Source organism: Eulemur rufifrons, chromosome 7 (assembly GCF_041146395.1).
Source record: "Eulemur rufifrons isolate Redbay chromosome 7, OSU_ERuf_1, whole genome shotgun sequence".
Classification (NCBI taxonomy): domain Eukaryota; kingdom Metazoa; phylum Chordata; class Mammalia; order Primates; family Lemuridae; genus Eulemur; species Eulemur rufifrons.
The window spans coordinates 239,529,896-239,556,739 of NC_090989.1; the positions used below are offsets into that span (position 1 = coordinate 239,529,896).

The following is a 26,844-nucleotide window of genomic DNA, read 5'->3' on the forward strand; positions in this document are numbered from 1 at the left end:
CTCAAAAGAGAGAAAACCTCCTGCCCATTGCAGGAATACTTTCAAAGCTTCTGACTTGGGAGCTCCCTTGGGAGCAAAGCTCCCACTTGTTTCCTGGTGCTCAGTTTTGTTGTAGGCAGGTGTTGCTTTGGGCAGCCAGGTGTGGCTGACAGCTGTGCATCTTCCTCCTTCCTGTCTATTCGCTACAGTTCTCAGCCCCCAGGGGAATGTGACAGAGCATAGACTACAGGAATCCCTCTTATCTGATACAGTGCTATTCAGACTGCATTCAACTCCGGGGATAACAAGTCCTAATAATGTGATTTGGGGCAAGTTATCTAACCTTTCTAAGTTTCAATTTTATTTTTGTAAAACAGACATAATTTTAGGTAACTTTGAAGGCTACTATAAGAATTAAGTGAAACGATGTATAATATACCTAAAAATAGCAAGTTTTTGGCAAACACTAGTTTACCTTTCCTTCTATAAGTGGCTTTCCTTTCTGTCTTTCCGATCCTCCATGCCCCTTTGACCTTTAGTCTTAGTGATCTTACTCCCTTTCTATTCTCACCTGTTTTGAGGAAATGATCTGATTAAACCCATTCATCCTAGATTGAGACCATGCCCACCACTCATACGTATTCCCCACAGCAGCATAACAGCCAGCATGATACCTTATGTTCAGTCGATTTGGTTTACTTTAAGTACAATCAACAACTTCATGTGTTACTCCTCCCAAGGGTATTTGAACAACAAACAAAGGACTACACCAGTCATTCCCAACTTTTTAACACAAAGGAGCCCTTTATTTTTTTTTTTCCTATGGGCCTTGTGTTTTGGAAGTTTCCATCTACTCAAAACACTGCATGTATTAAGCAATAATTTGTTTTCCCACTTTATGACTAAAAGACCTGAGTTTGTAATTAAAAAATAAATGCAGTAAAGATCAGGATTCAGCTTATTTGTATAATGAGACGGTTGGTGTTTTGGTGACCTTATCTGGTTTTTTTGTAGGTAAATGTATTTCCATTAAGCTTTTGGAAATAGTAAACATAGCTCAGGGACCACTGTTAGCATCTTTGTGAATTACTGGGGATCCTATTTTCTCATATTGGAAAACTTAGTTGTACACCACAAAAAAAAAAAAGCGTGTAAAGGAGGAAATTTGGGTACTCATAACAAACCATGAGATAGGTAGTGGGTGTGTGCGTGTGCATATGTAGGGGGTTAGAGGTGTGGACCACCAGTGTAGGTGGGGAGAACCACCTTCCCAGTCACTTCCTATGTGTGCTTCCATGCCATATATTGCAAATGAAACCATCTATTCATCCCTGTGTGTAAGTCTAGCTCTGGTAGTGATGACCTTGATAAGAATATTCAACCTTGTTGTTACATTACCATTCACTAATGCCATATAAATATTATAGAGTATGTCTTTGCATGGTTCATAGGCATCCTACTATAATTCATAGTTAGAAATCCCAAGGTGGAATTTTGGTTTGGTTATTAATACTTACCCACTACATGACCTGAGGGAAGTTATCTTCCTCTGAACCTTGGTGTTATAATCTCCACTTGAAGTCATTTAGATCTTAAAAGAAATAGTATCTGTGGAGAATTGTCCAAAAGGTAAGCAAACAGTTCATTTTTCTGACTCTGGAATGGTAAATTGTGTTAGTTTCCTCATATGAAAACTAAAGTCTATTGGATTTGGTTTTTAGAGCACAATATCTTAAAGAATCTGAGGCCACATTAAACCTCAGTGGCAAAGAGGCTGTGGTTGATTAGCAATGTCTGCCTTGGTCCTGGCAGGAAGAATAGCTGCACGTGTGCCATATTTTTGCCAGCCCAGCCCTAGGTGGGTGCACTAAAGTCTGCCCTTGGATTAAGTCAGACTATCACAATGCTGTACACCTGGGTGATTTGTTCTAGCTTCTTAAAATTTGCTTTTGTCAAATGTTCCCTGACCATTGTCCTTCATCAAAGGTTATTGAGAGTCACTTAACAACTTCTTGTATTTATTTGCTCAAATGTTATTGGGACATTGTTATATGTATTGTCTTTCAGAAGACTTTCAGAAAATGCACATCTGGGATTTCAGGACTTTAATATGGTTCTCCTAAGCCAATTTTTCATTCATTCATTAGACAAATATTTATTGTCTGTCTACTACAAGAAACACACATTATCCTAAACATTTTCTAAAAGATCCAGCATATTCTGTGACTCTTACAACTATTTTGTTTTCCTCCTTTCTAAGAAGCTCAAATTCAGTTCTGTGACCTCCCCCACAACCCAATATAGCAAATGTATAGGATCTCATAGTTTGCATTAATTGTAGTGCTCTCATTTCTGGCTTTATCTTTCTTACCTTTGTTTTTCTCTTTGCTCCATTTACCCATTTGTTTCTTTTTTTTTAAGTTTTATTACATCATATATAAATGCTGTTAAGTCTTTTTATTAAAAGGTTAAGCATAAGCAAATTAATTAATATCTTAATCTTTTGAGGATAAGGTTGGAAATATACTACCTCCCCTATTTATTAACATAATTAGTAAATGAGGTATAATGTATGTAAGAGCACAGTGTTACCCATAAATTTCTATCTGAATAGTTATAAATAAGAGTGGCTGTGATCAGATTTGCAAAGTTTAGTTTTCCGTATTTGTCTTTCCCAGTGCTGAAAATAGGGAGATTTAAAAGTTTCTTACCTCATGGTGTTGGATCAAGAAAAGCTTGACATCACTGGCTCAGTATTTGATGCTAGAAGTTGAAGTCCTTATGGGAAACCATTTGAAACAGAGCCAGTGTGAGCCCATCCTAAGAATGTCAGTCTGGGGCACGGTATCTGCTTATGGACCATGTTTATTGACGTTCTCCCAATTATTAGCGTGGTCATCTTTCTTTCTCCTATGGCTTCTAGTGAAGATATTTTATTATACATATTTCAGTGTCTAGGGAATTTCAGTCTTGTGTTCTGCCTGTTCACTTGCTATCATCTCTATAAAGTGAAGGAAGAAACCCCTATCAGCACATACTGCAGGCCTGATGCCTAAAATCTGCACAACACGCTAAGACTCTGAGCCAATTTGGATTGGATGCTGTGGTCCTGGACTTTTGGTTGGGGGAGGTGTAGATCTCTTCTTTCCTTTAAAAGAATGAAGAAAAATTAGCAGCGTTAAGTGTGTGTTTTACTCAAAAGTAAGACAAAGGACTACATGTCTTGTGCATGTATATGTGTATAAGAGTAGGTATAAAAAATGTACATTTAAAATATAAAAGCAGAACTGATGATCCTCTAATGGTATCCAAACAAGAAAAACATTATTAATCTTGGTAAGTCTCGGGGTGCTATTCTCCCTTCTTCTCAATAGTTCTTGGAACTTCTCACTTTTTATGTCACCTGAGAGAAAGATTTTGTAAAATGAGCAACACTGTGCAATCATTTTGGATGGGGATGAAGTTAACCACTGCCTCCAGCTAGCACCTAGTAGCTGAATACTAATAAGTTGCTGTAGGCCAAAATATTCAGTTATTTTTCCACCCTTTACAAAAAACAAATTCCATGCAGTTGCCAAAGTTATGAGTGGTCATTATCTCACTTTAATGTTTTTTCCAGAATGGGGTGGGTCTGGGAACTCAGTGCCCTGAACATTGCCTTCCATGACACTTCACTAATAGTGAACGTAGGTGCACTTGGGAAATGGTCTCTAAAAATACTAGCCTTTTACAGTAATTCTTGTTCATGCATCAAGAAGATGTTTAGGTTTGGCCTCTAGGTGTCATTTATGGTATGTTTGCTTCTCTATGCTCACAGCTACAATCACACTTACATACACATAGACACATGTACACTTTTTGTAGACTTGTATGTCCTCAATGATGGCAGTCTAAGGTTGCCTATCTGTAACCTGCACTGGAACTATTAGTAAACCATTATGTTTGGTGTTACGTGTTTCATTGATTCACCAGCATTCTTTGTGCTTCTCAAATGTCAAATACTGTGTTGAGCAACAGAAATACAAAGATTAGTAAAACACGGGTTCTCAGCCCCTGATATGATAGAAATGTTAATAGATTAAACTCAATATGAGTTATATAACAATTTGAATTGGGTTTATATAAAAGAAACCCCAAAGTAATAGTGGCAAAAGCACATAAAGGATTTATTCTCTCACAAAAAAAGAAGTCAAGATGTAATCAGTCCAAATGTAGTTCAGGAACCAGGATCTTTCTCTCTTTCTGCTCTGCCATCCTGAGTGCAACTAGGCCTTCATTCTCAAGATTGTCTCATTTTCAAGATGGCTTCTGGAGTGACAGGAAGGCGGAGGGCGGAGGGGGCCTTCCCAGCTACATTAGCTTCTTTTAAGTAGCCTTTCCAGAAGTCCCACAGAACACTTCTGCTTTTATTTCACTAATTTCAACTTGGTCATATGGCCAATGAGAAACGTATTCTTTTAACTGGATATAATGCTCACTTAAATAAACCTGGGATCTGTTTCTGAGAAAAACAGGAGAAGATGGATATTGGATGGCAACCAGCAATCTCTGCCACATGGAGCTATGAACAAAAGGCTGAGGAAGCATAGAGCAATAAAGCAGTAAACTCTGTAATCTGGATGGGCTTTAATGAGGAGGACACATTTATTTGGGATTTGAAGGATGAATAGGAGTTTGCCAAATAAAGAACTAGAAAAGAGCATTCCAGGCAGGAATGATAGCCTATGCAAAGTGAGCCCATTTCTGTATTTCTATTTATTTTTCTCTCTGTTACTAATAGTAGGTCTTAAAGTAACAGTTTAATTTTTAATTAATCTAACAGTTTTTTAAGCTTAACAGATTAAGATATATCAAGAATGATTATCCTGATACAACTGCAAAAAATTTTCCACTTGGACCAAAATAAGAACATTTTATCTGATGATAAAGTATTCCACATTTTAAAAATAATTGAGTTAGAATATTTTGGCATCTTAAAGAGGAATTGATACAAAGAAAAGGGAAAAAAAAAAAAAACAATTGTGTCAGGGAGATGTTTGTCTTTTAAACTCTGAAGTTAAACAAAGCCCAGCTAGCACTGACTTGGTTCATATCCTGGGATCCATAAACCCATACTGAGAGTGCTAAGTTGGGGGTCTGGCCAAGTTGGCCGTAAAGTATGTCACCTCCTATTTAGCAATTCCTAATATGACTATGATTTTGGATCTGTGAAGCTGAATTGTTCTTTTCTTAAAATGGTTTTGGAAGCGTAAGAAATCTTTAGGATTAGAGAGAGATTTTCATGATTATCTCCTTTGGCTCCATTAGAGACATCAGATTCCATTAAAAATTTTCCACAGAAACTTAAATCTTTTCAGAAACCTGAAATTCCTGTAGTTTAAGGAGTAAATGCAGTTACATTTGGGGTGCCTGACAGTGTACGTTTCCATGCCCGCTGCCATGCTGTCCTTCCACATAGCTGAGGACCTTGTCAGGTTAAGGCCATCTCTTTTCAATCCCAAACAGCAGAGTCAGTAATTCTTTGAATGCTGCCTCAATGAAGACCTCCATGCTTTCCCAAAGGATTCAACCCTCCTAAGGTAATCAGATGATTAGTGTTCTGATTTTTTTTTTATTTTTGCCAACTTTGGTTTTCACTTATTGTCTAATTAGCTGATATCTAGGCATTTCTAAAGGACGTGGTAAATGTCATGGCAACAACTCCCTTCACTTGTTAACTCTGACCCTTCATTCATACCTCAGCTCAGAAAACCCTTCCTCAGGACAGTCTTCTCTTTCCTTTCTAACCAAATCAAATTCTCCATATTTCATACTCTCGGAATACCACGTCTGTGTTTTATAGCTATTATCATGATTATAATTTTATACATATTGTGTGTGATGATTTGAGTAATATCTGCCCCTACCACTAGACTGTCAGTCTCAGAAGGAGGGGCCTATACATGCTTAAAGTCACCATTGAGTTTTGCTCCTAGCACTGTGCCTGGCCCATAGCAGGTCCTCAGTAAATGTTGCTTAAACTATTAAATGATTTTTTATAAATAAGATACTTCTATAATCCCATTTCTTACTGTACTCAGAATATAAGAGGGAATACAATATTGATCAGTTCGTGTGTGGGTCCATCTACAGAGAGGAATTTTGCAAATAATTTGACTGCGGTTATCTATAACGCACCAATGAAGTCTTGAGCCAGCACATGGTTGTCTCTGCCTGGATGAAACTTGGTTGCATTCTGAAGTGGCCTCACTGCAGCCTCTGCACAGGTTGAGGTGAACCGCTGCTTGACCACAGTGGACACACAGGGATGGAACCTCCCTGCCTTTGCTCCCCCCTGGGGAACTCAGCACCATGTTTTCCTGACATCTTTGCATTTCAAAAAATGTACAGTTGTTGAAGGGGTTGCTGCTTTGTCATCTATTTTTAAAAGCTGTTCATTTGCTTTTAAGGAAAAAATACACATTGCCACATTTTAAAAATAGAGTACATATATAACATAATGCTAAATAATTGTATGTTTTAAACCTTTGCCTAAACATGTGTTTGCAATTATTAATAAAAGAAATAGAAATGAAAATCAAGCCCCAAGCCTCAAAGAAAGGTCATATTAGCAATCAGATTTTTGACAGGCAGGACGAATTGTGGGGACTTTGTGGAGATAAGCCCCTTCAAAATGTCACTACCATTCTCACTTTGTTAAAGACAGTAATTGAAATAGTTTGGGAGTGGAATAAGTCTTTTGGTGTCAGCTCTAACGAGAACTATAACATGTACAACCAGGTATATTTTAGATTTGAATTTTTTTAATTCCGACATTGGAAAGGAAAGAGTAAAGATATAAATAAGATTGCCAACATACGTTATAAAAACTTGTGATTTTTGTTAAGCCTGATTCGGATGAGGCATTAATGTTTTGCTAGAAGTATTTAGAACTTGGCTGCTTATTAGCTAAGTGACCTTGGGCAAGATTCATGGCTTCAACTATAAAACGGAGATATCTTTCATGATTGTTTTCAGAATGAATGAGATATTTATACTATATTGTGCCTGGTCCAGAACAGGGCAAGGCACATAGCAGGGCCTCTGTGTTGGTAATCCCTGCTGCCCTCACGCCAACCCTCCTCCTCCTACACACACATTACGCTAAGGTTGTTTCTGTCTGCTAGTTTCCTTTCTCTTTTCTTAGCTGGAGTGCAAGCTGGAAAAGAAAGTACTTTCATTATCATTCAGTAAATATTTGTTAAGGACTTATAATTTACCAAGTACTGTGCAAGTTGCTTGGAATATATCAATGAACCCAATGTGCAAATCCCCCACCCTCATGCAGCTTACATTCTAAGGAACATGTGGAACATTGCGGAGTATTCATGAAATGTTTCCTGCTAGCGTTACCTCGGGGTTGTATTTTTTGTCATTTGGGTGAATCATAATTATTGACAGTGGAAATTATTATTGAATTAAAGTTCTATAACATCAGTAATTTAAGATCTTCTTCTCTCCCTCACCTTCTCCCCATCCTTCCCTATCACTTTTCCACCATTCTCTCTCTTTAACCCTTCTTTCTGTTTATATATTTGAACTGTAAAAACATTTTTTGGTGGGGTACGGTGGCTCACGCCTGTAATTCTAGCACTCTGGGAGGCCGAAGCGGGAGGATCGCTCGTGCTCAGGAGTTTGAGACCAGCCTGAGCAAGAGCGAGACCCCGTCCCTAATGAAAATAGAAAAATTAGCCGGGCATTGTGGCTCAGCACCGCGCCTGGCCTGTATCCCACAGTTGTAATAAATATTTCTAACAAATGGCAGAATACACCCACTTAAGGAATAGAACATTATCCATCTGGATGAAGCCTGCTGCAGACTCCTTTAGTAATTTATTTATTTTTCTTGTTTTCAGCCAACCTTTCAGAGTGTGATGCATGCTACTTTCTACTTAATCATTCCCTTGCTTTTCTTTATTGTTTTCCAGATTTTTAGGTGTCACTAAACAATATATCGTTCAATTTTGCATGGTTTTGAGCCTTTTTTTTTAGATAGGGTCTTGCTCTGTCTTTTGCTCTGGGCAGTTCATTTCAAATTAGGTGTCCAAGTTCCTTGGAAAATCCTGCTGGTATTTTGATTTCAATTGTGTTGAATCTGCGATCAATTTGGGAATAGTTGACATCTATTAATATGTATTAAAATTTCTGGCCGGGCATGGTGGCTCATGCCTGTAATCCTAACACTATGGGAGGCCGAGGTGGGTGGATTGTTTGAGCTCAGGAGTTTGAGACCAGCCTGAGCCAAGAGTGAGATCCTGTCTCTACTAAAAAAATAGAAATAAATTATATGGATAACTAAAAATATATATAGAAAAAAATTAGCTGAGCATGGTGGCACATGCCTGTAATCCCAGCTACTCGGGAGGCTGAGGCAGGAGGATCACTGGAGCCCAGGAGTTTGAGGTTGCTGTGAGCTAGGCTGATGCCATGGCACTCTAGCCTGGGCAACAGAGCGAGACTGTCTCAAAAAAAAGCCATTTTTACCCATGCTACATTGTTTTCTTTCTTAGCTTGGTTCGAATTCCATTTGAATTCAGTCCTCTTCCTGGGAAGTACGTTTTATGCCCCCTAGAGATGAAGGGAGGATTATTTGGTGGTGATTGGCCTCACAGTGCATCCCTCCCTCTGTAGGTGCCAGTTGAATTACACATCTCTCTTTCTTGTTAGATTGTTGGCTGTGATCACCAGCTGGGAAGCACCGTCAAGGAAGATAACTGTGGGGTCTGCAACGGAGATGGGTCCACCTGCCGGCTGGTCCGAGGGCAGTATAAATCCCAGCTCTCCGCAACCAAATGTAAGATACTCCAGAGATGGCGCAATCTGTGGATTTGTTGACTTGTTATCCTCCCTTGGCTTAGCTCTGGTTCCCCTCAGCAGCCAGAGACTAACACCTCCACCAAAATGAAGACAAACCCGGAAATGTTGTAGAAAGCTTCGTGTTCCTGCTTGTGGGTTAGCTTAGGTGGAACGAGTCAGATCACCAGCTGCAAGCCCAAGGGGGAAACCTTTCCTTCTGCAGCACAGCAGGAGTGAACAGGTCTAGGGGCACTCCCCGTGCAAACAGGAGCTTTGCTGCTCACGGTGAGGACAGATGGCAACCCAGCTCCTGCCTGATGTGTTGTGTGATATGCCTGGTGGAATATAGCAGGCAGAGTGGGATGGTCAGCACAAATTCACTCCCAGTACTGCGAAATCACGTGGTTTTCATTTACAAAGTGGTCTGGTCAGTGCTGACTGACACAGATTCCTTCAGAATTAATGTAGGGCAGTAATTATGTGAAGGTTTTTATTGACCTTTGTGTCCTGATCTCTCTATACCAGCAAAAAAAAAAAAAAGTGTGATTATTATACATGTATTTTCAGGAATATCACATGATCATCTTATTTAAACCTCTTGAGCCAGGTGCTGTTAATCCCCACATTATGGATGAGATAACTAAGTCTTAGCCAGGTTATGTGACTTTTTCAGAGTCACATAGCTCTGATGTAATAGAGCCAAGATTTGAGCTCAGAGTCTGATTCCAGAGCCTAAACACTTACTCGTTCCTCAGGACTGTCTCCCAACCCTGCTGGCAGTCTCTGTAATGGGACATTTAGAAAGCAGATAGATGTATCAAGGCAAGGCCTCAGATGTCTGCCCAGCCGGGTCCTGCTAGGGTAGATGGTATAAGTCCTTGTGATCCTTAAGCCAACAATGCAGTCATTAATCAGTTTCATTGTACATACACTGTCCTCTATGACAGTCACTGCTCTAGGCACTGCAGCCAATACAGATGAAAATAAGGTAGCCCTTGTACTCAGGGACATGCATTTTTAGAATTATTTTGGCCTTGCTTGGCATATTGTCTCCAGATTATGCTGTTACCCAGAATCCTTCAATAGATCCTTGATTGAGTATCCCTTTTTATGTGTCTCCTTGGCTTGGGAATGAGAATGAATATCTTTACTGAGTGTGGATTTTGTTCTCTTTACTTGTTGACTAGCTGGAGGAAAACAGTTGATGTATGGGGGAGGGCGTTGTGGCTTAAATGGATTTGTAGGGCAAGAAGAAAGGCAGATGCAGTCGCTCTGGTGTGCACCGGAGAACTACTCAGAAAATCATGGAAAGGCAGCTTGCCAAAGGACTAGGCTCGAGGGAGGAGGAGGTGGCAGGAAGAAAGACTAGGGACTTTTAAACATATGAAAAATTAGAGATGCCAGTTTAGGGAACTCTCCGCATTCTAACTCCCCTGGAGGCAGTGAAAAATGTGATTCTGCAAAAAATAAAAACTAAAAAAGTTAAAAGACTCTGGCAGATAGAATGAAGGATGAGGTAACTTAGACACTGACACAGTACATTCAGGCCAGATTTTTCACTGGTCATTTGTGTTGGTAGCTTCTTCTATAAGATGAAAAGTTAAAGAACTTTGAAGATGGAAACCAGAAAGGGATAGAGGCATAATTCCTTTGTAAATCTCTGAAATCATGGTTGGACATTTCAAAAAAGGTACATTTAAAAGATCACTCTGAACAGAACCCTTCAAGGAATGCTAAAAAAGTTAAAATCTTTCTAATTATTTCTGCCCCATAATTGAATCAGTGCTCCTTGTCTAGGAAGCACTGGAAAGCATGAAAGAGGACGCCATGCATTTGTGCAGTAACTGCTGTGTAGTGACTTCTGAGAGCATGTTTGGAGTGGTGGAGACCTTTCTTTATTCTCAAGCCCCCATCTTCCTGTTCTCATAGAGGAGCCAGAGCGTTCTGCTCAGACAGACATTCCTCTTACCCTCCTATTAGGGGGTGATTAGTGACCTCTGGGGCCCAGATCACGGGAACAAAGATAGAGAAACTCTGAAGGAACAAACTGAAGCAAATAGAGAGCCATATGTCATCTCCAGGTCTGCAAATAAATACCTCAATGGAAAGTGCTCTATTCAATACTGACAGTGAGTAAATTGGGTATTATAATACACAACCTGATGATTATACGTAATGACAATATGCAATTGATTCGTTTACCTTAGTGCTGATGTTACCTCCTGACAAGATGATTTATATCAATAAAGCCCAGCATATGCATACACCTCACCACAATCTACAGCAGATGCTGAACACACTGCCTCGCTTATGTTTTCTCCACCCTAGAAGAATCTTCCATCCTATATTTACAGACTGCGAGGCGACCCACTGGCAGGGAAGATTAGGCTGCTCTGCGGGGCCCGGTGCACTGGCCAGGTGAGCAGTTCTCCACCCGCGGAGGAGTTCTGCCAGATTTCTCCCCCGTGTTCTGCCAAAATGCACCGTAAGCTAGCCACATGCTCTTTCCGAACTCCTAGCACTCAGATTCCCCACATTGAACTCATTTTCTCTCTGAACTTATATCCAAGTTTTTTTCTGTATGTTATCAAGCCTCAGGGGAACACAGAAAAGACAGGAGGGTGGAGAAAGACCGTGGTAGAATGTGCCAAAAGGAAAAAGAGAAGTCGGAGAAATTTATCAAATGGCTGCCATTTGCTAGTAAATTTTTAAAATTTTTTTTTAATTAAAAGGCCTGATAATTGCCTCACAAATACAGACAATGGAAATAGAGCAAGACAAGGCACTATTTTCCCCTTTTTAAAGGAAAAGACTGCCCACTGAGAGGATTCAGTCTTTCTATTTTTTCTGGTCACTTCTCGACTTCCATAACCCAACGAAGAGTCAAATATAGCTAACATTACCTTGCTTTAGATTCTTGAAATTTAGACTCATTTTCTTGCAAGTTTTATTGACTTATACAATATTATATATTTTCCAAGTACACTGAGAATATTCTTAGACCTAGAGCCAGCATATTGGTTATCCATTTGGTCTCTCCAGCTTTCCAGATCTCTCATATGTTTCTGCAGGTTTTGAAATCACCTGGGTATCCTAAAGCTCTCTTGCCCCCTTCCTAGAGTGGCAAGGGCCAGATAAACTAATTTATGTCAAGATAAGATGAAGTTCCTAATACTTAAGGATGTGCTTCTGAGACTGTGACCTGTGCTGATATATAATGGATATGGGTAAACATATTCCCGGACTATCATTCTGGCTCAAAGATTTTGAAGTATAGTATGTTTATAATAAAACACAGCCCTCTATATCATAAAGTGCAAAATACACATGTGTTTTTTAAAGAAAGCACAAAGCATTAAAGAAATTCTTACCATGCCCCTGGCTGCTTCAGGCTATACTCACAAGCCACTCAAGGCTGTATATATGCATCATTCAACAGCAAATAGTTATTGGGCACCTGCTATGTCCTGAGGAACTTTTCTAGGTGCTGGAAACACCGCAAAGAGCAAAACAGACAAAATCCATTTTTTTCTCATGGGACTCACATACTAGTGTGAGGGACAGACAGACAAACAAATAACTAAATGAAATGTATGTATGTATATCATATGGTGATAGAAGCCATGGAAGAAATAAAGCAGGGAAGAAGAACAGGAAATAGGTGTGGGCCGGCAGCCAAGGGTCTTGGAGGGGAGTTGCAATTTTCACTAGATTAGTAAGGAGAAGACTCACTGAGAACATGGCATTTGAGCAAGAATCTGAGGCAGGTAAGAAAGGACACCATGCAAAGTTAAAGGTAAGAGAATTCCAGAAAGAAAGAAAAGCAAACGCAAAGGTCCTGAGATATTTGCATTTGTGCCACATTTTAAGAGGATGAAAGAAGCCAGTGTGAACAAAGCAAAGTGAGTTTCAGAAAGACTAGAGGGAAGGAGGAAGGCAGGAATGTTGAGAGGCAGGGTAAACAGTGGCACAGATGTTGTAGGGTTTTGTGAAGACTTTGGATCTTAGTCTGAATGAGATGAGAAGTCATTGAAGGATTTTGAGTAGAGGAATAACTTGATCTGATTTACTTTTTAAAAGTATCCCTCTGCCTACTATACTAAGAACAGACAGCAATGGGGACACTATTACACAGCAAGCCAGGACAGGGGTGTTGATGGCTTAGACTGCACCGGTAGCTGTAGACATAATGAGAAGTGGTCTGATTATGGATATATTGTACCTGCATTTCTTTGAGTCTAAGACATCATTGATTGAAAGATACAGCATTATCTTATGTGTCACTAAGAAAGAAAAAAAGCTACCATTGAAACTAAGAAACCATGACACAATGCTTTCTGATCACTTAGGGTTTTACTTCATGGTTCTTAAAAGATCTATTTTATATTTAGACATTTTATCATATATTGTTTGTGCATACAAATAAAGGAAAATAAAACTGCAATCAATTGATAAATAAAACCAAATTTTTTTTCTCAAACTTCAACTCTTTTTTAATCATTTTTGACTCAATTCCTTTCTGCACATCATCAGGAGCCCTGATGATAGAGCATTTTAAAAAGAATCCATGAAAGAAATAAAATTCATTGGTACTTGGCCCTTTTTTAAAACAGTTTTATTGAGGTATAATTGGCATACCTTAAACTGCGTATTTAAAGTGTACAGTTTGGTAAGTTTTTACGTAGGCATACACCTGTGCAACCATTACCATGATCAAGACTGTAAACATATCCATTATCCCTAAAGTTTCTTGTGTCCTAGTAACCCTTCCTTCCTGCCCCCTCCTGTCCCTGTTTCCTGGCAACCACTGTCACTGTAGATTAGATTGAGCTTTCTTGGAGTTTTAGACAAATGAAATTATAAAATACGTGCTTTTTTTGTCTAGCTTCTTTCATTCAGAATAATAATTTTGAGATTCAATTAATATTGCAGTATACATCAATAGCTCATTTTGTTTTATTTCTGAACAGCAATTTCATGGTATGGACATGCCATAGTTTATCCATTCACCTGTTGATGGACATTTGTTCTTTCCACTTTGTGCTTTTTACAAATATAGCTTCTATGAACATTCATGTACATGTCTTTGTATAGACATATGCCTTCATTACTTTTAGGTAAATTCCTAGGAGTAAAATGGCTGGATCATATGGTAGGTGTATATTTAACATTTTTAAAAAGGATTAGACTGTTTCCAGGATCGAATGGTAGGTCTATTTGAATCTGTTTAAGGTATCTCCATAATGCTTTCCACAGGGGTTGCACTAGTTTGCAATCCCACCAGCAGTGTACGAGTGTTCCTGTCTCTCCACATCCACGCCAACATGTGTTGTTTTGGGACTTTTTGATAAAGGCCATTCTCACTGGGGTTAAGTGATATCTCATTGTGGTTTTGATTTGCATTTCTCTGATGATTAGGGATGTTGAGCATACTGTTTTGCATTTCCACCAGCAACACATGGTAGTTTCACTTGCACTTCGTTTATGCCATCAATTGATATTGTCAGTATTCTTAATTTTAGTCTTCCTTATCAGTGTGTAGTAGTACCTCATCATTGTTTTAATTTGCATTTGCCTAATGGCTAATGATGTTGAACATCTTTTCAAGTTGCATTAGTTTGCAATTGCTACTATAACAAATTACCACAAACTTAGTGATTTAAAACAATACAAATCTATTATTTTATGGTTCTAGAGGGTCAGAACACCAAAATAGGTTCCATGGGGCTAAAATCAAAGTGATAGCAGGGTGTGTTACTTCTGGAAGCTCTAGTGGAGAATCCATTTTTCTTCTATTTTGATTTTCCAGCTTCTGGAGGTGATATGCATTCCGAGGCTTCTTCAGGCCAGCAGCATAGCATCTTCAGATCTGCCTCTGACTCTAATCTCCTCTTCTGCCTCCTTCTTCTGTTTTAGAGAACGTTTGTGATTACATTAAGCCCACGCAGATAATCCAGGATAATCACTTTAAGGTCACTTAATTAGCAATCTTAATTCCATCAGCAACCTTAATTCCCCCTTGCCTTGTAATATTAAATGGACATCTTTGGCAGGGAGGAAGAGTGTATTATTATTCTACCTACCACACATACTTTATTCTTTGTTTTTGGTTTTTGCCTTTCTTTTTTTTTTTTTCTTTTCCTTTTTTTTTTTTTTTTTTTTTTTTTTTTTGCTGGTAAAGTGAAGCAGTGATTCTTCTTTGATATAGTGTCAGTTCAAGTCTTTTGCTCATTGTAAAAATGGGCTGCTTGGCTTTCCACTAGAGTTCTTTGTATGTTTTAGGTACAAGTCCTTTGTTGGATATGTGACTCAAAAATATTTTCTCTGTAGTCTTTTTTTTCCAAAATTGCTTACCATTATGTTTCATAGAGCAAAAGCTTTACCTGTAGATGAAGACCAAGTTATCATTTTTTCTCTTACTGGTTGTGCTTTTAATATCATGCATAAGAACTTCTTGCCTAAGCCCAGGTCACAAAGATCTCCTGTGCTTTCTTCTAGAAATGTTATGGTTTAACACTTTAACTTTAGTTCAATGACCTACTTTCTGTTATTTTTATAAAAGGTATAAATTTTATAGGTAGGTTGATGAATTTTTTGTTTTTTTATTTATTGATTTTTTAAAATTTTTCCTCCACTTGGCTTGTCTGAAAAGAGTTGTTTTTGGTTTTGTTTTTGTTTTCTTTTTTGGTATATAGATGCCCAATTCTTCCAGCACCAGTTATTGAAAAGACAATCTTTTCTCCCTTGAATTGTCTTTAAATCTTTGTCAAAAATCCATTGGCCATTTCTGTGTGGGTCTATTTCTGGACTCTATTCTGACATATGTGTCTGTAATTTCACCAATTTTCCATTGCCTTGATTATTATAGCTTTAAAGTAAGTCTTAAAATGAAGTAGTGTGATTTCTCCAAGTTTATTCTTCTTTTCAACCACTCATTTTGGCTATTTTATTCTGGTTCTTTGCCTTTTCATATAAATTTTACTGTCTGCTTGTTCATAGCTATAAAAAGTCTTGTTGGGATTTTGATTAGAATTATGTCAATTCCACAGATTGATTTAGGGTTGTAGGAATTAACATCTTTGCTATGTTAAGCCGCTCAACTTATGAGGACTTCATGTCTCTCCATTTATTTAGGTCTTCTTCAATTTCTCTCATCAGCCTTTATTAGTTTCAGCATATAGATCTTTTATATTTTAGTTAGATTTATATCTGTTATATTTTTATAGCTATTAAAAATGGTATTGTATTCATTTTTTTATTATGATTAGAGATGAGGTTTCACTGTGTTGTCCAGGCTAGAGTGCAGTAGCTATTCACAGGCACAATCATAGCACACTGCAGCCTTGAACTCCTGGGCTCAGGTGGTCCTCCTGCCTCAGCTTCCTGACTAGCTGGAACTGCAGGCACTCACTATGACACCTAGCTTGGAATTGTATTTTTTATTTCCATTTTGAATTGTGTATTGCTAGTTTGTAGAAACATGATTGATTTTTGTGTGCAAACGTACTAAACTCAATAGTTCTAAGAGTTTTAGGTAGATAACTGGGATTTTATAAATAAACAATCATTTTGTTTACAAATAAGGGTGGCTTTGCTTCTTTCTTTTCAATTTGTAAGCTATTTATTTCTTTTTCTGGCTTTATTGTACCAGCTAGAGCATTTAATGCAATCGTGAATAGGAGTGATGAGAATAGACATCCTTATCTTATTCCCAGTCTTAAGAGGAACGCATTCAGTTTCTCACCATTGAGTGTGACATTAGCTGCAGGTTTTTTGTAAGTGCCCTTTATCAGATTGAGGAAGTTTTTTTCTTTTCCTAATGTGCTGAGAGTTATTATCATGAATAGATATTGAATTTTATCAAATTCTCTGTCTCAATTGATATGATCATGTGGTTTTTCTTCTTTAGACTTTTATTGTGATAGATTACATTAATTGGTTTTTAAATAAAAAACCAACCTTGCATTCCTGGGGTAAACTCTACTGGGTCATGGCGTTTTATTTTTTATATAGATTGCTGGTTTTATTTGACAATATTTTGTTGAGAGTTTTTACATCTATGTTCATGAGAGATGCTGATGTTCATGAGACATACTGGTCTGTAGTATTCTTTTTTTTTTTTTCTTTTCTTTTCTTTCTTTTTCTTTTTTTTGATATGTCTTTGTCTGGTTTTGGTATTAACAAAGAATGGCCTCATACAATAAGTTGGGAAGTGATTCCTCATCTTTTTGCTGGAAGACATTGTATAGAATTGATGTTATTTCTTCTTTAAATACTTGGTAGCATTCAACAGTGAAACTTTTTGGGCCTGGAGATTAATTTTTCAGTACATAACTTTTTGAACATATGGAATACAGTTATAGTAACTATTTAAATGTCCACTATGTATTTTGATTGATTGCTTTTTCACTTCAATATGGGCTGTATTTTTTGGTTTCTCTGCATGTCTAGTAATTTTTGACTGGATGCCAGACATTGCAAATTTTACTTTGTCGGGTACTAGATACTTTTGTATTCCTATAAATAATCTTGAGTTTTGTTCTGGGAGCAGTTAAGTTACTTTAAATCAGTTAGATACTTTTGGGTCTTAAAATTTGGTAGATAGGACCAAAGCTATGTTTGGTCTAGACTAATTGTGCCCTTTTACTGAGGCAAGACTTTTCTGAACACTCTACTCAATGTTCCATGACTTTTGAAGTTTTCCAGTCTGGCTGGTGGGATAAGATACTATTCTCCGCCATGTATGAGCTCCATGTACTCTACTCATAATTCTTTTATGTGGTTCCTTCTGCAGACCAGGTAGGCTCCTCATATTTATGTATTGATCAGTATGCTGTTGGGTACTTAAAGGGGACCCTTTTAGATCTCCAGAGTTGTCTTTCTATATAGCTCTCTCCTGTCTGGCACTTTGTCCCACAAATTCTAACCGCTTTGGTCTCCTTGGACTCTGCTTTGTCTCCTCAATTCAGGGAAGCTCTACCAGAGTTCCCACCTCTAAAGCTGTAGTCCAGAAACTCTTTCAAGGCAGTAGGCTGGGGCAAAATTAAGCCTTACTTCATTTGTTTTCTGACTCTCAGGAATTGCTGTCCTTCTTTGCCTGGTGTCCAATATCTTAAAAACCATGGTTTTTATTATACATAATTTTATCTGAGTTTCTGGTTGTTTTAGGCAAGATGTTAAATCTGGTCACTGTTACTTCATTTTGGTCAGAAGCAAAAATATTGGTGCTAGGCTCTTAATTCAACTTTGCAATTATATATTCCTAGCCAGCTTTTCACTTCCTTTATGGGAATGTTATTAAACATCTCTAATTCCATCTTCCTACAACCTCCATAACCGTTTTTTCTCTAAGGATTAAATGATTGTGCTCCACTATTGTCTTGGAATTTTCTTCCAAGATGCTGACACCCGTTTTGCAAGTTTGGTAGTGGTGTGTTGATGTTAGCACCTTTGCAGACAAATATAGCTACTGCTTGCGTGAGAGAGAATATAAGACACTATTGATTGTGAGATACATTCTGATTTCATTTATGTTAAAATATGAAAAATTATTCCTCTGAGATTCAGTGAAATGGTATTTTGACAATAGGCCATTCTCACAGATTAGACATAAAAATGAAGTCAAAGATGGCGCCAAAGTTTTTGGCCTAGGCAACTAGAAGTTCCTAGATGAAGTTCCCCAGCTGAGGATGGTGGCACCTTGTTTGGTTGTCCAGCATACATCTTCCTTTTTGCAATTACAGATAAACTGGCAGGGAGGGGTAGTGATTGGAAGACTCAAATGCTCAGCTTCTCTTTATGTTATTGGATATATGTTAAGAGTAATAAAATTGGCATGAAGATTTAAAATATGCCATTAAAACCTCCTCAAGATTGGCAGATTATTTTTATAGGTACCTAATTGTACTAAAACAATGGCTCTCTCATTTTTAAAAAAATTGAAATTAAATTAAGTATCAGCTCCATAGGCTTAGAGGGAAGAGTCTTTAAAAACATGAACTTATCAACAGATCTAAAAATAAGATAAACTCAGATAACAGAATAAGAAATTCTGTCTTTTCGAAATATTATCATCATCACCTTTCTGTAATACAGCAGTGAATCATACAGGACATCCACATATGGCAAGATTTAAAAATGAATATAAAATGTTCTATATGGACAGTTGTAGAATATGCATATGGATATGGATTTTTTAAGGAAATCTTTTAGGTAAAATCCTTGGGAACAATTTTCTTGAGAAAGGGCATTTGCAATTTACATATGTGAAATGATAGAATTTATAATTCCCATGGAAAGCTTGTCCACTTAACTGAGAAAAGGGATATCTGATCTCTGAAGCGGTTCTTTTAGAATTGTTGATTAATAACCTGGAAATATGTCCTGAAGACTGGCATCGTGGTTCGTCAACAAAGCCAGAATAGATTAGGACAGACGCACTTGGTCATAGAACAGTGTGTCTTTGTAGGAAAGGGCACCGGAGGAATGCACAGCACGGTGGGAGAGGATGTGGCCACCTGCCTTGCCAGCCATACCAATCGCGTTATTCACTGAGGAGGCAGGTGTTGCAGCCAGATTGCTTTCACGTTCTGGGACATCTTAAACACCTCTCTGTGCACGACACTGTCGTAGGTGCCAATAGAAGAATCCCCCAACCTGTCCCAAATCATTGAGAATTTATCAGCAAATGAGACAATTATTAATATACAACTGAAAAAGTGGCTTTTATGAACATGCAGAAACTAAAATTTTTAATTTTTTTTTCTATTTTCCTTTTTGTCAAATTAAGAGTACCATTCCTTGAAGTATATTTTCTGATATCCGTCAGCTGAAGTTAACAAGCGATACAGATGAAAAAGTTTCCCTTGGTAAACACATCAGGTGTCCATTGGGTTAAGTAGAGTGAAATGGGTGTCTTTGGTTCAGGGCTCCTAAGAAACTAACTAATGTGCTTTGGGAATTTCCATCAGTGGGGTGTAGTATGTAGTATTTCCCCACATGTTTTATCTTAGGTCTCTTTTTCAAGGACCATGTCGTAGGGCCAGTGCTTTGTTTGTCTTCTTTGTAACTGAATCCCTAGTACCTAGCATGGAGCCTAACACTAAGAGACACTCAAAAAATATTTGTGGAATAAAGTAATGGATTTGCTTATTGCCTAATCACCTGCCAGGAGTCCATCAGGCCTTTTCAGACAATAGAATAGGCTGTGACTTTTCCTACCTCTGTGCTGTGTGCTGCCAGCTGCTCAAGTTTGCATCAGCCCGAGTTGCTCCATTTCTCTTTGACTAGGCAAGTCCAGAGAGGCATGAGAAGATGATGCTCTGCTTTTGCTTGGTCTACTTCTTTCTTTCCCTCAACAACTTTCTAGGTTTCTTCCCTCTCTTCTTTGGGGAGCATACAAATGTCACTGCATCAGCTGAAAGCTAGGGTATTAATGCCCAGCCTGTGGAATGTGAGCCGCTTCTCAGCAGAACGAGAGGGAGGCCGCGCTAGTGGTGCGTGGGTCAGAAGGCGGCTGCTGAGCACGGCAGAGCGGAGCAGAAAGCTTCCCTTTTACTTGCACTTTATTTGACCTGGGAATAAACAAAGACTTTCTATTTCTAGAAATCCCATTGTTTTAACTGCTTTGAGTTTCTTTTGCAAACTTAAAAAGCCATTTCTTTATGTGAGGTATTTAAAGCCCCGTGGGCCCAGTCTTAACTTTTTGTTGTTGTTCCTTTTCTGTGTTCCTCTTTCGTTGTTTGTTCTTCTGTGCCACAAACACTCAGCTCTCTGAAATTCAGCCTTTTCTTTAACAATGTATGACATGAGAAACAACTGTAAGGTTGTAACATGAGTGGAATATTCAGGATTCTAGAGAACTTGGTAAATGTAAGCTCTTCAGGGAAAAAAATAGGAACATATGATTTCTCCTTTCTCATTCAACAGGTAGTGCTAGGAGCCTTGGAGAGTTTAAAAATAATAAAAATAAACAGTTTTTCGTCTCTGTCCTTAAAGAGATTTGGAATAGAGGAAGGAAAATCATATTTCCAGAATACCTCCTGTGTTCCAGGCTATAGACCTATAAAGCTATATCCATATCTATATTTGTATCTATTCACAACAATATTATGAAGCAAATGTTTTCTTTGTTTTCCAAATGAGGAAAATGGGGATCAGAGAAGTCAGGTAACTTCTCAGATTTACTTGTTTAAACTAAAATTCTCCTAAAGATAGGATAATAATGTTAGGGTTCAGAGATATTGGATAACTTTGGGGATTCTTTTATTGAAACTAAATTCTACCAATGGCAGGATAATGATGTGTATTATTGGAAAGATATGTATGAACAAAGAATCCCACAGAGCTTCTAAATATGCTGCTGAGTTTTTTAAAATTCTGCCTTTCCCTTAATCTTCTTGAGTGCCCTCCTGTCCCTTTGACCTTGGACTATGCATGATACTTCTCAGAGGCTTCATTTTTTTCATTGTAACATACTCTTTGTCGACGTCACAAGTTTTAGGTGAGGGAGTAAACAGTATAGTATAGGTGAAAGTGAAACTCTGCAGTGCCATGTAAATGCAAGGCATTATTGTCACAAATGGAGTTCTGAATAAGAATGCCTGAGCTGTATTTGGAGTGCATGTGATATCCCTCTAATTTTTTTTAATGTCTGTTTCTTATAAATTTAAGTCCAGTTTGCAAGTAGGGTGAAAAGAAATCCATTATAAAATGATCTGTGAGTAAGCCAATTTTTAAGTATTTCAAAACAGAGGGGGTGTATGTGGAGGAATATTAACAAACATTTATGGGGCACTCACTATGTATAGTATTAGGGGTAGACAGTAGGAAGGATATTCAAGAACTAGAAGGCATGATTTCTGCCCTGGAGGCGTTCAAAGCATACAACAAATATATTTTCCCCTCCTCTTATCTGTCCTACTCATCCGAGATACTTGGCCAGAGAGAAGTCCAGATTTTGATACAACAAATTCATCATTTGAACATTAGAATTTATTTTTATTTTTTAGTTCAACACAAGTACTCTAATCGGGAGAAATTCCATGGTATAAGACCAGATTTTAAAATAAAACTAAAACTTGCAAATCCATTTTTTAATATATCAAAATTCATATTTTAAAAAAAGGCCAAATACCCCTATTGACTAGCATCTCTGGCATATTTTATTTTGAAGAAAGTCGAAATTCTGATTCCCAAACATTGACTTTTACATTTTAAACACTTTAAAAAGTTGTCATTTTTTGACATATATAAGTCAGTACCTTTATAGGGGAGGCAGTCAACGATTTTGTGTCAAATGATGTGCTTTTAAGACTTTGCTTTGCTTCTCTCTAGTGGACGATACTGTGGTTGCTATTCCCTATGGAAGTAGACATATTCGCCTTGTCTTAAAAGGACCTGATCACTTGTGTAAGTAACCTCAGTTGTTTTCCTTTGGGGATTGGGAATTTTAGTTGTTATTGTTTATGTTCCCAGAAGAGATTAAAACACAAGAGAACAAATCTTTCTGCTCTATCATAATATGACATTTTGAGTGCTTCTGTTTATCTTCGAGCTGCCTGATGAGATGGCAGAAACCTCTGTGGTCATTATCTCTCTAACAGTCATCCTGAAAAGTACAGAATAGGTGCTCCCGATGGGTTGTTCATGGGTTAAGCACATGTTTGTGCATTTGTGAATATTCTGTCTCACCCTCTCTCTTCTTCCTTTCCAGTCTCAATCTTTTTCTTGCCTTGCCTCTGCTTTTCTTCCTTCCTTTCAACCCCCTCTCCCTCTCCTTCATTCTTTCTCTTTTTCTTCCTACTCCCATGTTTCATTACTTCATCAATCCAGAGGACCATAGAAACCACAAGCAACCTGAACACTGTAACATTTAAAGAAAGCCATAGTGTTATCATTAAACATCCCATGTATTAAAGAAAATTCAGAGCCCTCATATATTAAAGAGAGCTATTGGGATTAAGGATTGAAGGGTAATCATCACCCCAAATATTGAATGGTAGCATGGTCCCTCCAGGGTTTGTGAAAGGATTGATCTTCAGTCATGCCAAGGCAGCAATACACAGCCGCATCTTTTTTTTTATTACTATTTAATGCTGTTTACATATAGACCTGTAAATTATAAGCAGAAAATTATAGGCTATAAACAAAGAAGAGGGTGGAAGAAAATATGCTAACATTTTCTGTAAAATTCAGCTTCACTGAAAGGCTTCACTTCAGTTGGTTCCTTGAGCATTTCTGGTCTCCTCCACTCTGATTGTTCCTGTGTTTCCACAAAGCCATCTGTCATCTGCTGTTCTTTCTGCTCTCCCACACACATGCCTATGAAACCAATTTAGGTAGGAAGCATTATTTTTTGGCAATTGGATTATAAGTGAAATCATGCTAGAAAAACAAACAAGAGAAAGACAAATTGGAGCCTGTAAAAGTCAACATAGCCTACCATAGTCTTTCTAAAAATAAAAATAGATACATTTCATGGAAGAGGTGAGATTTGAAGGGTCATGTGAAGTAAAGGGGATAGTTCAGGCAAAACCGAAAAATGCTGATAAGTCACCTTATATGGATCCAAGTTCTTTTCTAATGCTAAGCAACCCCATAAAATTTAGTGTTCACTTGTCAAAAGATAGTATGTGTTTGCACTATTACCACTCAAATGATTCGTTTTTCCCCTTGAGAACTGGAGAGAGCTAACTGCTGGTATAAGAACCCCACTCAAAAACAGTATTTTTCTGAGCAGTAACAGAGACCGAAATAAAATCATCAGGCCAAGATGGTCACCAAGCGGGTAACTGACTCCTCGTTGCAGAAGAAAGAACCCACAGCAATAGATTTAAGAGGAAAATTTACTTTTATAAATGTATGAGTCTCCTGGATTTCCTAACTATGTGATCACTAAGAAGCTGAAGAATTAGCCTGTTTGATTTGATTGTCCAAAGGATTCGATGAAAAGCAAAATGGAATCTGCTTTTTTTTTTATTTCCCAATTAGCATACTGTTGGTAGCATATGTATAGCTAAAGAATTTTTTTTTTTTTTTTTTTTTTTGTATTTAGAATATAATTCAACAACACGATTGTGGGAGTAAATGAAACCCTGTAGCTCAGAAGCTGGTTCAGTGTGGGACTGACCTTAAATAGTTAGGGCCAAACCTGAACAAGACTAAGCAATCTGGCCCTCCCCCAGCTCATCTTTAATCAGAAGTACCTTGAGAAAGACAGCTGTGAGCCTGTCAATAGAATTGAATCTGATGCTCAGACCAGGCCTAGAACTCCAGAATTTTTCCAAAACTAAGTTAATTCATGTCCTGGAGATATTTCTACAACTGCATGTATGGCGGTTTGAGGAATGAAGGCTGGAGGAAGGAGATTCAGTTCTGTTGCTTTTCTCTGGTAACAACTGTGATTTACCCACTCCAGTATTCCCGTGATCTGCCCTATGTTCTTCTCTGGGTTCTTCTCTGCACTAGGGCAGGAGAGTAAAGCCTGACCTATTCTAGAAGAAGGTCTCCACAGACATCATCTGAGAGTTACTGGACATCTAATTGAATGCCAACATTTTCTACCTGTTGATAGAGAACTTCAAGTAGACCACAAGTAGAATAATATACCGTACAAATACTTTAGGTGCTATATTGCCTCCAAAGACCTTAAAATTGTTTTTAAGTCAAAGCCCCACCCAAGCACTCCATCTTTCTGCTGAAGAATCATTGCCAAAACCAAAAGTTCTTGTACAAGTTTCAGAAACCGCTAGCCTTAGTCCATCGATGTTCCTTGGTGCATCAGTTATTCCAAATCACCTCTCAGTCACATGAGAACTTAGTCTTCTCTGGAACAGACATCATAATTGCCATCATCCCCAGAATGCTCTGATTTCCTACAACAAAAAGTGCTTCATACGCTGTCATTGGCCAAAGTCGGATTTGAATGCTCCAAGAATCAAGATCTTCTTTTTGTCTTAAGCACTTATGAAATACCATATATATTCATAAAAGTGAATTAATGATCAAAAGAGATTTTTCAAAGAGAGAGTGCTATAAAGGATAGCTCCTGTTCTTAAGTCACTGTAGTTTCTTGATTTTGAGCAATAGCACATATGCAATAAGCAGCAAGAAAGTAATAAACAAATACAAATTAATGAATGAATATAAAATCACATAGGTACTGAGGCAGCTCAGAGATGCAACCTGGATCTCATAGAGCAAAAAGAAAGTGGGAAGATATCCTAGGCTGACAGCCATCAAGACTGATATGCACGGGAGATGGTTTAGTCAAAGGAATAGGGTTATATCAATACCAAGCCGGGATGCCCAAATGAGGTCATCGGGAGAGTCAAAGATTTTTTGACAGAGAGCCTTGAATGCTTGACTAATGAGTGTTAAAATAATTTCATTTGCAGCATAAACTCCTCTGTGATCCAACAGTGCCTATATATTTTATTTATATCACAGTTTCAATTTCATCACCTCTAAACTTTGTTGCATGAAATGTGCTTGCATGTGGTCTGTGGTAGCCCTAGGAACATCTTTCTCTCCTCTTCATGTGTTTGATTATGTAGATCTGGAAACCAAAACCCTCCAAGGGGCTAAAGGTGAAAACAGTCTCAGCTCTACAGGCACCTTTCTTGTGGACAATTCTAGTGTGGACTTCCAGAAATTTCCAGACAAAGAGATACTGAGAATGGCTGGACCACTCACAGCAGATTTCATTGTCAAGGTGAGCCCACTTAGGGACCTCATTTTTAAGCCACATCCAAATTGATGTTACTTACAAACTCTTGAAGAGAGAGAGAGACTTTAGGTTTTGACATGTATTTGGAAAGCCCATTTGTTAACCAGGAAATATTTGATTCAAGGGCGTTGAGCTGGCTACATCCTGGACTTTATAAGAATATATGATATTTTTAAGGTTATAGGGAAATCTTTATATGTATTGTTAATAAAATGACCCCCACCTAAGAAGCTAACATCTCATTAGTTGGGGGATGTAAACTGTTTTCAAAATAATAGTGTCTCCTCAGTAAAAGAGAAATACAAACTGATGATCCACAGACTTGGTTGACTAGTCCTGCTTTCAATGGCAAGTTCTGTTGTCTCTTCTATTGGCAACAAGACTAAGTTGTTTCCTTCTATCAGAGCTTCTCTACCCTTCAAGGAAATATAAAACACATTGCTGGAAGCAACATGTACATTCTGCTGGAAAAATGTGCACACTAGAACGTTTGGGAATTAGAATAAAATAAAACATATTTTTTTCCTTCAGTAGGTCAGGAGGACCTGAAGGATTTCAGCTGTAAAGCTGTAAAACTTGTAATATGTCCAAGACTTCATAAATTTTTCATCATGGGACCTGGAGCCAGAGGACATTTGATTTAAGCTAAGGCTTGATGACCCCGTGGCAGCTAGAAGTAAGAATGCATATAGGAAAAAATGTGATAGACAGTGCTGTTGGATGGAGGAAGGGTTCCAGAATACTGTCCTCTGTCTCCATCTGCATGGTGGTTCTTTTTAATCTGGTCCAGATGCCAGCCACTTGAACATGAGCAAGAAGCTACAAGACATCAGAGGTAGCTCACAATAGAAATAGTTAAGTAATTTCCATTAAGCAAGAAAATCCAGTAAAGTGAAAGATATCTCTATTTTTTGAAGCCCTTAGAGTACTGTTAAATAGACCATGTATAACGTTGTAATTTCCCTAGTGGCCTTGCAAGAGTTAATATACATACTGAAAATACAGTAGAATTGGATTCAAGAAATATTATTCACATTTGAATAGCTCACAGCATTGGCAAATGTATTTCATCTATCCCGTTGCCTGCACATCACCACTTGGATATCCCATAGGCACGAGCACAACATCCCAAAACTGAACTAGATTCTAGCCCCAGAAACCTACTTCATCTTTTCTTTTTTTTTTTTTTTTTTTTTTTTGTCTTATAAATGAATACACTATCTACCTAGGCAAGTCAGGAACCTTTAATTTACCCTAATTTCCCCTTCTCCTGTATTCCCCCAGTCAGACTGCCTCCAGAC

At 38.0% G+C, this 26,844-nt stretch overlaps 1 protein-coding gene across 1 annotated transcript in view; it reads left to right on the forward strand.

Moving 5' to 3' along the window:
* LOC138387285 (ADAMTS-like protein 1) overlaps positions 1-26,844 on the forward strand; it is a 192,995-nt gene that overhangs the window by 129,743 nt on the left and 36,408 nt on the right. Inside the window, exons 5-7 of the mRNA XM_069474226.1 lie at positions 8,686-8,812; positions 22,150-22,224; positions 25,371-25,528. Of these exons, the coding sequence (XP_069330327.1) occupies positions 8,686-8,812; positions 22,150-22,224; positions 25,371-25,528 (360 nt within the window). The remainder of the gene's footprint in view (positions 1-8,685; positions 8,813-22,149; positions 22,225-25,370; positions 25,529-26,844) is intronic.